The 12,134-nt window shown below is 41.8% G+C and overlaps 1 protein-coding gene across 1 annotated transcript; it reads left to right on the top strand.

Moving 5' to 3' along the window:
• The first annotated feature begins 2,150 nt into the window (after positions 1 to 2,150).
• LOC137890075 (trace amine-associated receptor 13c-like) lies at positions 2,151 to 3,360 on the top strand. Its single transcript, XM_068734171.1, has 2 exons — positions 2,151 to 2,362; positions 2,544 to 3,360. Exons 1-2 carry the CDS (start codon positions 2,151 to 2,153, stop codon positions 3,358 to 3,360), a joined length of 1,029 nt encoding a protein of 342 aa, XP_068590272.1.
• The last annotated feature ends 8,774 nt before the right edge of the window (positions 3,361 to 12,134 follow it).

The raw sequence follows: 12,134 nt of genomic DNA, 5'->3' as shown, positions 1-12,134 counted from the left end.
GATTCTTCACGTCTTTGGCCAGCTCACCACCTGGGATTGAGTTTAGGACTTTACGGCTGTTGCTGACCCATTTTGTGAGACGGAAACCTTCCTTGGAACAGATTGCTCTCAGATCCTGACACAGCACAACTGATTTCTCTTCTGTTGCCACAGACTTGAGACAATCATCCACATACAAACTCTGAAGCACTGTGTCAGCCACTTCTGGATCAAACACTTTCCTATGATCCTCAGCACACTTCCTCAGGCGAAACTGGCACAGCTAGGTGAAGAAGTAGCGCCAAATATGTGTACCACCATTTTGTGCTCCACCAAACCTTGCGTGAGGTCTCCCCCAGGCCACCACAGGAACCTAAGAAGGTCAGAATCCTCTTCTGCCACCTTGACAATGGTGGAACATCGACTCCACATCTGCCTTAAGTGCCACCGGTTCTTGTCTGAATCGTATTATGACACCTACAAGACTGCTGGTTAAGTCTGGTCCCTGTAGAAGTTGTTCGTTCAATGACGTGCCTTGATATGATGCACCGCAGTCAAACACCACCCTTAACTTCTGTTTCACAGGATGGTATACACCGTGGTGGGGTATATACCAGACTTTATCCACATTGCATTGAAGCTCATCGTGATAGTTGCACAGCGTAACCTTTGTCCATGAGGTCCGTCCTGAAGGCAGTGTGTGCTCTAGTTGATAGCTTGGATTTCTGTTGAACTTCCTCTGTAAGTTAAGCGCTCTCTGTTCAGCAACTTTTCGGTTGTTTGGCATGTTGACCATCTGGTTTTTTAGTGGTAGACACAGGCTGTAATGCCGTTATTAGGATTAGCCTAACAAGCTAACCCGTTGGTGAATGTGACCGCATGGTTATTTTGGTATTGTTGTCTAGTTTGGACATTAGTAAAGTTTCTCAGAAGAAGAACAGCAAGAGAAGAGTGTAACTAGAGAACAGGCACCCTCAATAAAACATTTGTTTAAACTGTATTCAAGGTGTCTGCTGCCGTTCTTTGGTGTGCCCGTCATCATACACTGACGGGAGACCAACATATGTACACTGTCTTGATTTCATTTTTGTGTTTGAGTTTACCTGAATTATAGAAATATATCTCAAAACTGCCCATGAATGTAAGCAAAATGTGTTTTTTTAATAACATATTCACACAATCATACTAATCACACTATAACTATGTTAGGTGTTTGTGTTGTTAAATTGTGCCTATAGATTCCACTGTATAACCCAAATAACATTTATATTTATGTGGTAATAACACTTTGAATGTGATCAGATGGGTTTTTATTTGTGTTGGACAGCATAATTATAATCCCATCCTGGGCACGGTAGCAGTACCTGCTCTTCCCATTACATCTCCATCACCTTCTCTCTTTCTTTTTCTCTCAGTCTCCTCATCTTCTTGCCCTTGTTTCATGTCTTCCTTCCCCAAAGTAGGCCGAAAATGAAAGGTGACCAGGCTTCTGCATTAATTTCCCCTCAGCTCTGGAAGTTCCAGATTGAAGACCTGAGACTTGCCAAACACAGTCAAACACATTTTCAGTGGATGCTGGCCATCAGGGTTGTCCCATGTTACCAATTCTGTTTGTGATTTTCGCATTGCAGACTTATTCCACATATCTAGCATTCTAAATATCTGGACCTGTCAGTTAGCTACCACCAATGAAAGTGGAATACACACGTTAAAGAGAAACCTGGCAAAGGAGTCGCCTGTGACAAAAGGTATTTTGTATTTCTTGCTTTTGCAACACGGACAAAAGTTGTCGTGAACCTTGGGTGTTGGATGTCTAAGTGAATAAACAGAACACATAACACCTTGACTGACCTACATTGTCAAGATCTGTAGGCTAATAAGTGAACATGTGTTCAAGCATGACTACGGCTATGTCACGTTGTTCTATTAATTTGTGTCGTGTGAAAACTACAACAACTTCTTTATCTTATCCAGGTTCATGGCATAATGGTAACCAGAAGCTGTAATCTCCCTTCATCTTGTCCTGGTCACAAGAGAAGGGGGAGGTGAAATACAGGGAAAAGACCAATGAAGATAGATGAAACAATAAGTCACTCCCACTAACAGAAAGTTCACACCAAAGTAAATGAACAAAGAGGGATGTGGAGGAAGAAAAGAGATTAATCAGTTGTATGACGAGCACAGCAGCATCTTGTCTCCTCTTTCTGACAATGAAAAGCCTTGATGAAGCTGAATTTTGCTTTCCAGAACTCCTCAACTCCTCCTGCAGGAAGGCCATGCGTCCTCACTCTGTATCTATGCTCACTTACATTTTACTGTCCTCCATCTCTCTGCTCACTGTGACTCTCAACCTGCTCGTCATCATCTCCATCTCCCACTTCAAGTATTCATATGTTTTATCAATTTATAAAACTGGTAGCTGTACGGAGACAAATGGTTAATGGAACAAAACAACATATCGGTTATGGAAATATGTTTTTGTGTTTCAGTCAATGCTTTTATCTCTTAATATGACAATTGACGCTACCAATAATGATGAGCATGTTGTCCTCTTATCTCTTCAGGCAGCTCCACACACCCACCAACCTCCTCCTCCTCTCTCTGGCTGTATCAGATTTCTTCGTTGGTCTCCTCATGTTCTTTCAAATTGTGCTCATAGAAGGCTGCTGGTTGCTCGGTGACCTCATGTGTATTCTGTATACTGTTGTGGACTTTATTATTACCGCTGCCTCAGTAGGAACCATGGTGCTCATATCAATTGACCGATATGTGGCTATTTGTGATCCTCTACATTATCCCAACAAAGTCACACAAAAAAGAGTTAAGATCTGTGTTTGTCTGTGTTGGATATGTTCTGCTTTCCTTCAGACTCTGATGCTGAAGGATAACCTGGAACAACCAGGCAGGTATAATTCCTGCTTTGGAGAGTGTGTCGTTGTCATTAACTACATTGCTGGACTTGCAGATCTTTTTTTATCCTTTATCGGTCCTGTCACTGTCATCATAGTTCTGTATATGAGAGTATTTGTGGTGGCTGTGTTTCAGGCTCGTGCCATGCGGTCTCATACTGCAGCTTTCTCTGTCAAGTGTTCAGTACGTGTAACTGCTAAAAAATCTGAATTGAAAGCAGCCAGGACTCTTGGTGTTGTTATTGTCGTCTTTCTAATGTGCCTCTGCCCATATTATTGTGTTTCACTCACAGGCCAGGACACCTTGCTCAATGCCTCAACTGCTGCCTTTGTAATATGTCTGTTTTATTTCAACTCCTGTCTTAACCCTGTGATCTATGCCTTTTTCTACCCCTGGTTTAGAAAATCCATCAGGCTCATTGTTACTCTTAAGATACTGCAGCCTGGCTCATATGTGACAAACATACTCTAGAGAAACACTGCATGGTGGCTGAAATAAGACAGAACAATGTACTTGGTCATGGTGGTGAGAATTTAGTAACAGATGTAAAAGTCTTGTTACAATGACCTTTGTATGAGCACTATTACATGCAGATCATATATGTGTCTCTACATTGTGTACTGTTTCAATGCAACACTGAAATCTACAACTACTCGACTCTAGAAAATGTGTTGCCTTATTTGTTATATGTTTCCTGTAAGGCACACATATAAAAAATAAGTTGAAGGATCTTTGGACTAATATAATATACTAAATATTGTTTTCTTTTCTTGGATCCAACAGGTCTTTAGTTGTACTGCGTCACTTTAATGCATCTCTCTCTTTCCTGTTTAGAAAAAGGAGCCTGTCAGCATCATGTCAAGGGGCCTTTCACAGATTTTACAAATGGTCTGCAAAAATGTTTTAATTGGTCGACTTTTTTATTGATTATCTCTTTCAGGTAGTTGTGAAACTGTGTTCAGCACCTGTACTTACTTTCCCTCAGTTTGGTTAGCCCATACCGTGAGAGGTGGAATAAAACTTGTTCTCTCTTACGCAAGTTTACAAAATCACTCCAATGTACCTTGACTCTGAAAATAACACACTAAATATTTTGAAATTTTTGATCTGCCCCTGTTAAAGGACAACCAAAATGTAGTAATTGAGCCATAACCACTCTGTATTCTTTTGGGGATCCCAAACACAGAAATTAACTAAATATAGAACCCGGACATCTGAATGGACAGAGACAGTATGCAGCGGACACATCACTAGTTTAATAATAAAGTTAGCAAGATGACTCAGCCAAACTTAGAATAATGTAAAGATTGAAGTGGCTGACTTGCAGGCATGTAATGTGAAGGAACAAGTGTAATTGTGTTTGTTTGGTTTCACTGTTAAGTATGACAGGTAGTAATGTGAGTATATAATCGGCAGGTAAAAAGAAAACTGCTTTACAGGCTTGAAAGATACATTTTTCAATGAGGGACACCTCAACAATTAATCCTGAAGAAAATAAGCTTAAGAAGTTTTGGATTCAAATGGTGGCCTGCAGTGTTTTCTTGTGAACAAACAATAGTAAAGTTTACTTAAAATGCAAGTTTTTGAATCCTGACAATGTCTGAAATCAGGAGAGAACAAAAAAATACTGATTGCTTTGAATGAATATTATATAATATGATATTTATAATATGAATAAAGACTAACATCCTGATAGTGTGATTTAAATGTTCATTAGAGATAATGTTATACAACACTATTTCTCACACACAGCCTGCCTCCTTCTCCCCCTCCCTCTGTCACAGAAACACACAGATACATTAACTCTGTCTCTCTTTCCCTGTCACACTCTAATCTGCACATCTCTTCCTTTTAAGTGCAGTTTTGGTCACCTTTGCGCTCCTTTGTCCTGCAGACCAGAAGGCTACCAACTTTGCCTTAGCTGACGTAACACACTTTAAAAGTCCTCGCTCTACACAAATATCAGTGAGATTTGCAATAAGGTTTGTGTGGTTCTCACCGAAAATGTACTTACGTATTCATAATTAATTAGTTACACAATGAATCCTAGCTCAAAGCTCTTTAACGCTGTGTTTACACACATACATATACAAAGGTCCAAAAACTGAGTTTACAAGGGGGCTTTGGGGGCATGCCTCCAAAAAAAACCATTTCCCTTTTCTAAATATGTGCATTTAAAATTTTTGAAGATCAAAACATTGGATGACAAGAGATTTGTTCAGATGTGTAGTTACCAGAATATATGTTACTGATTAAGAGTAAGTTAGGATGGCACACAGCACAAATTGAAATTTTTTATTTTCGGTGAAAACAAAAGCACTTTCAGGATATGTATTTTTTGGAATTATGTAGCTTCAAGGTTTAAACTCCCACATCATAGCACAATATATGGACAAGCTCTTTTTACTTTGATAAAGTGGAGCAAAAAAAAGTTAGAGAGGTTTTAGTATAGAGAGGTCAGGCGAGGTCAACCAAAATGTAATTTTGTTCCAGCTGTTCCATTGTAATTTGATATACTATATAATTATATATTTCACTTCTTTTATCACTAATAGTGTTCAATCTATCCAAATACAGCAGTTTGGTATCATTTTGAGAGCCTGAATTCCAGGACCTTCCAGGACCTTACTAGCCTATGATTGGTCGATTTGAGTCAATGAACCCTCTTTCGACGCATCAGAGTCCATACTATTGAAAGGATCCCTTGTGCCTTTGATTGACAGAATCGTTAGCCAGTCACAATAAAAACACTACCGGATCGTCAAATATCTAAAATCTGATTTGCTGAAACTTATATCCCTCTCCTTTTAGCTAGCAGTCACAGAGAGAGACTAAACCTCTCTATTCAGTTAGAGGGGTGTCCGGTGAGCACAGGGATGGTGAAATTGAACGGAAATAGTTCTCCATTTGTTGCAAAACATCAAAAAGTAAGGTGCCGTTTATGATGTAAATTGCTATTGAGTTTGGTATTGCTGGTGTCTGATACCTAATAACTCTGTGATGGTGTGTCATAGGAATATGAGTCATATCCCTGTAATCCTCAGGTTACTGGCAATCTTTAGAGCTAATGTGTGTTAGCATTGAGCTACAGAGCACAGCGTTAGAGGCATAAATGTGGCAAGTGGGTCTGCCCAGGGGGCACTATACAGATTTTTACAGATCATAATCGTGCATCGTTTGAAGCATGAGGGGACTTCACACAGCTCCAGTGATCATTTGAAGACCTGCGTGAAGATGGAGGCCAGCTGGTCAGCACAGACTTTCAGGCACGAGGTTGACACATCTTGGCCCGCAGCCTTCCTGATCTTCTGTCTGTGAAGGAGCCGACTCACATCCTCTTCGCAGCTCCTCAGTGCTGGAGAGGGGACTTATCTGGAAGGACTTTTTACTTCTGCTGGGGGTCTTCAACACATGGGCAATAATAGAGGAACCTGAAGGGGGGTGACTGGGATGAATTGCTTGCCCAGTCTGAACATCAGTCCTGCTTTGTTACTGGACGTGTGTGCCAGTTATAGATTGGCCATAATATACACCAGGTTAGAGCATAGGGTGATTAATGAGAGCACTTGGTACTGGAACACCTGAGGCTAAAGATCAATGATCGACTTTGTGATCATATCATCAGATCTGCGGCCGTATGTCTTGGACACTCGGGTGAAGAGCAGAGCTGTAAGCTGGGGGACTGCCTTACAGAACTCAAATGTATACTAATGTGTACACACAAAAAACATGTATATGCCCTTTCCAACTTATAAACTGGTATGTATAAAAGAAGAAGTGTACCCAGGAGTGTATCCATCTCCTGGAGGAACAGCTGAACTTCTAAACTCACCTGCATTTAGATAGAAGATAAGTATCTTGTTCTTGCTTCTCGAGCGTGTACTACCATGTGTTTGCATCCAATTTCTGTCCGTTCCTCTGCCCAGCGGTCACGTAGACATTGGGCCGCTTTCAGGAGCCGTGACCCCACTAACCTCATCTATCCTACTCTCTCAGCTCGGGGCGAGCAAGTGGTGGCAGGGGGGCTCTGGAATTGCCAGTCGGCAGTGCCGAAAGCTGAGTTCATCTCAGGTTACGCTTCCTTGCTCTCCCTTAACTTTCTTGCTCTAACTGAGACCTGGATCACACCAGAAAACACCACCACACCCGCAGCTCTGTCAGATGTGTACTCTTTCTCTCACACTCCCAGAGCTGGGAGGCGGGGTGGTGGTACTGGCCTGCTAATTTCCCCAAAATGGAAATACTCTCTTGTCTCTGTTCCACAGTTCTCCCCGTCCACTTTTGAATTTCATGCTGTTACTGACACTTATCCAGTCAAGCTCACCATTGCTGTTGTGTATCGCCCACCAGGGCCTCTTGGTGAGTTCCTGGAGGAGCTCGACACATTAGTTTCGCACTTCCATGACGATGGCTCGGCACTCATCCTGCTCGGTGACTTCAACATCCAGACCGATAAGTTTGAACCTCTTCTTTCCTTCCTCTCCTCCTTTGACCTTTACCACTCCTCTTCTCCTCCTACCCACAAGGCCGGCAACCAGCTGGATCTTATCTTCACTAGGCACTGTTCTACTGCTAACCTCTCCGTCACTCCCCTCCAGCTCTCTGACCACTATTTCATGTCCTACTCCCTCTCCCTATCCTCTCCCCCATCACTTCCTCCACCTACCCACATGGTTTCTACCCGTAGTCATCTCCGCTCCCTCTCCCCTGCTGATCTTTCCTCTTCTGTTACCTCTGCTCTCCCTGACCCTGAATCCTTCTCTCTTCTATTCCCTGACACTGCGACTGATCTTCTCCTCTCAACCCTTACTTCTTCTTTGGACAAACTCTGTCCCTTCACGCCATGCCATGGTCAAGCCCTACACCCCCGCCCGATCACTTCGCTCTGCTGCCTCGGGGCGATTGGTTGCCCTGTCGCTCAGAGGTCCCTGTGGCCGATCAACCCGGTCACGGCTGTTTTCTGTCCTGGCCCCACAGTGGTGGAATGAACTTCCCACTGATGTCAGGACAGCAGAGTCGCTGCCCATCTTTCGGCGCAGGCTGAAAACCCACCTCTTCAGGAAGTGCTACCCTGAGCCTTCCACTTAGCACTTATTGTATTCATACTAGCTTGTTGCACTTATTGTATTCGTATTACTTTTTTGCACTAACTATTTTTCTTTGTTTCTGCACTGTACTTTGGCTCTGAGTTATGCTCTGCTTCATGCTCTTAGATGCTTGTTTGGAAAAGGAAATGTACTTATGACTTCTGGCGACTAGTAGTTCTTTTGATTACCAATGTTGAATGCACTTATTGTAAGTCGCTTTGGATAAAAGCGTCTGCTAAATGACTGTAATGTAAAGAATGTGCACTGAGTGCACAACTCACATGTACGTTTCTTTTGGTCTGAGAGCTTTTTAACTTCAAGGCCTGAAATATTTAGGGTGGAATCCGAGTGGGCCATGTTAAAAGGCTTTATTGTCGATGCGGCTGCCACATGGACTTGTCAGTGCCAGTTGTGGCAGCAAACTAAGAACCAAGGAAGCCAATAGGGCTTAAAGGTATTGGTTGAATCAAACAGTGTTTTTACTGACGCAAAGCTTCAGTACACGGGAATTCAGTACAAATTGAGGCAAAGTTATCCAAAATCACAAAGCAAAGGCAGAGTCAAGAAATACAAAAGTAAGCTATAAAACCAATGTGAAATACACAAAAAAAACTCTGCAACACTTGACTTGGAAATACTAAGACAAATGGGCAACAGAGAAGATGAGCACATAGACTAAAGACCACTGAGGCCACCCCTATAATTTGCGAGCAAATTCTGTCTTTAAAATTAAGCTCCAGGTGTCTCAAGGGGGTTTTCAAAAGTGTTGGTCACACTATTATATTAAATTTTATAACTTATTTCGTTAACAAGGACCACACCCCGAACATATCTCATTTACTCTGCACAAAGTATTTAAGCATATTTGACCCACTGACTTCCTCTTTGACTCAGTTTCTACAAGATGTGCGACAGACAAGCAAAACCTAAACCGCTTACTTTGTACAAAGGCTCTTTCTCTACCCTTCAAATAACAAACTGTTTGAAGATGACCAGCTATATACTGAAGTACCGGACATCCATCCACCGAAGTCATCAGCCCTTACAAACAGTCTCGGGGGGAGATTCCGACTTCGGCGTCCTGACGCCACTCTCCCAGATCCAGATGCTGGAACTACGGCCGCATATCCCACATTTCCAAGTGGACCGTCTCTCGTCTGAAGAACGCAATTATTCAGCGCAACATCCCTTTCCAATTAAAAAGCAAAACTTTCGAAACTGTTCACGGACGCACAGCATAACACACTCTCGCTCTCCGTTCCTCTAGAGCACTTCCAGGTTCTCCGCACCACATCAGCCGCAACCTCGATGAAATCATGACGCAGGCATCCACATCAGCCCTTTTAGAGGGCCAGGTCGTATCCCACCCTCTTCAAGCTTCTTCTGTAGCAGAGACATCTCACCTTGACATTTCTTTGCCACAGACTTCACTATAAAGCCATGCATATTCATCCCTCCATCCCAGCAGCCTTTCCTGTTGTCTTGCTTCCGCCTTTCATGTCCCACCCACCTCTGCCAACATTACTCCTCAGACTTTGACACCGGCTACCTCAGCTGTAAAGACCGCTCTAACAACAGGGATCCACGGTGGATCATTGGCCAAAAACTATTGTTTGTTCCTGTTTTTGCTTTCCCCCTCCCTCTCCCTTCCTACAGCCCCCACTAGCATTACCCATCCCACCTTAAATACTCCCCTTTTTTCCACAGTTCCGCCAGCAGTTAGTTACAGCGTTGTTCCGACTTAATTTTCTTAACTTTAGCCACAGCACTACCTCCATTACGCCCAGTCGCACCCACCCGACCATCACCCGTGTCAAACGCTCAGGCAACAGATCCTCACCGGTAACTACATCGACCTTGCTCAATAAACCAATCCATCCTCATGCAGTCCCAACATCTCCAAGGGAATTGCCCCGCTCTCAGCCGCCCTGCACTCAAACAATCAAATGTGTCTACTCTTTATTCCTGTACCATGACATCATCTGCTCTGCCTTCCCAGACCGCAGGCCCAAGTTGGACGACTACTTTTTGCTGATCCTTGACCTGGCCTTGCTGTTCTGCGGCAACTTTTTATTCACATCATGTTATGTTTGCATCCAAAGCTGCTGGTTGCTTGCAGCAGTTAAATCAGGGAACATACTGGGGAACATAAGACCCAAAGTTAAATCGTTGGGTTTTCGCAGCTCGCTCTTCCCCAAATTGCGACCTTCGGGGGACACCATCCCATTTGGCCACCACATGCAACCTCACAGCTCCCTTGCCTTTTACCTCAGATCCTAGTAAACACAGCCTTGTTATATGCATGTATTTGAAAAAAAAAGAAAAGATCCTATTTCCAGAGTCATTATAAAGGTGTCAATCAAGGATTGATCAAGTTGTGACTCTTCACTACTCTGTGTCTGAGGTTAGAGGAAAAGTTATAGACATTTTGGGAAATTTTTACTTTCTTGCTTCGAATTATATGACAATATCAGTACCACCAAGGGCGTAAACATGGACAGTGCAGGCAGTGCAGTTTGTGAGAGATCTATGTTAAAAGCGCTTCTAGTGATGAATATTATGTGTTACAAAATGTTTACTTGTTGAAGTTTAAACCAGAAGAGGATTTGCTGAATATATCATGTGTCTGTGAGAGAGGAGACCTTAGGTCACCACCATATAAGGTAATGCATGCAGTTGGAGACTTGGGGGGGGGCTTCTTCTCCTCTGTGGGCTATTTTTCCTCTGTTTGAGAAACTATTAAACATAACAAGTTGCACTACGGAGATAGACCCTCCAACAAAGTGATCCACATATATGAATAGTTCAAAGTGGTATCTTGGTAATCACCCATGTTCAATGAAAGTTTCATATCATTATTAATAGGGTGCCATTTGCTATATCTGCGCTCCAAGAGGCAGACCCATCTCCATCATGGCCCTCATATTTTTTGGTAAAATACTATATAGGTGCTCATATCAGTTGACCACTATGTGGCTATTTGTATTCCTCTCTATTACCCCACCAAAGTCCCTCAAACAAGAGTTCAATTCTGTGTATGTCTGCGTGCGATATGTTCTGCTCTTTTTCACAGTGTACAGTTTAAGAATAAGCTGAAATAACCAGGCATAGCAACTGCTTTGGAGAGTGTGTTGTTATTGATTATGTTGCGGTACTTTTTTTCCCATCCTTTACAATGTCATCATAGTTCTGTATATGAGAGTATTTGTGGTGGACGTGGCTCAGGTACGAGCCATGATGCGGTCTAACCTTGTAGGTGTCACACTCCAGTGTTCAGTGAGTGTAACTGCTAAGAAATCTGAGCTGAAGGCAGCCAGGACTTTAGGTTTATTAGAGACATTAGAAAATGTTCTATGCATATACATTGTTTGATTCAGTAAACAATACGACCTAAATATGGGAGGAAACTGCCAAAGTGATATGTTTTGTGTCATGAAATAATGCTTATATGAATGGGTCAATCTCCATGATCATCTGCTGTTTATTTATATAACAGATAGATATTAAATATTAGTTTAAATGACAAGCAAATATGAAATGATGTCATATTACGCTACCAGTCCCAGCTGTGGCGACATTGGTACAGCTGTCTCTTTGTAAGGCATTGCTAGGCCTATGTACTTTACTGTTTGTGTATGTCATTTTATGTATTTGTCTCTCTGGATCCCAAGTCTGAAATAAAGTCTATCAATCAATATTAATATGATTACTATATTTACAATAGGAACAGTTTAATTGTTTATTTTAAAGCATCTTACAGAGCAATTTATGAATAACAATATGAACGTATTTAATTGAATTGATTTAACCTGAGCCTTTATAGGTTAGCAGCTCAGTCTGTGAAAAGTTATTATTTAAATTATGAAACATTTAACACTATGTGTAAGCTAGACGAACCACATTACTCAAGAACGTATTCTGTCAGACAAAATGACTTAAATGATGAGTTTTATATATAACATCAAAACACGAATCCAATGTGTGTTGTTTATTATTGATACCTAATGACTTCACAATCGTATTAAATACTGAATTAATAAGTATTTCTCTAGTTTAATTTTTGAGTAAATGTCTTTTTACAATAATTATTAATAGTAAAAAAGCATCTTAAAACATTTTGAAAGCTTAATTATTCATAACAGTTTAGCAACTCTCACA

This window comes from Cebidichthys violaceus, unplaced genomic scaffold (assembly GCF_023349555.1).
Source record: "Cebidichthys violaceus isolate CVI_PGR_0920_01 unplaced genomic scaffold, fCebVio1.0.p SCAF_61, whole genome shotgun sequence".
In the NCBI taxonomy this organism is placed as follows: Eukaryota; Metazoa; Chordata; class Actinopteri; order Perciformes; family Stichaeidae; genus Cebidichthys; species Cebidichthys violaceus.
This window is presented reverse-complemented; position numbering and strand designations above follow the sequence as displayed.

Excerpts from the sequence above, each read along its gene's own strand:
- LOC137890075 (XM_068734171.1), top strand. The coding sequence starts at position 2,151 with ATGACGAGCACAGCAGCATCTTGTCTCCTCTTTCTGACAATGAAAAGC. Across the intron at positions 2,363-2,543 it reads ATCTCCATCTCCCACTTCAA|GCAGCTCCACACACCCACCA; the intron begins GTATTCATATGT and ends TTATCTCTTCAG.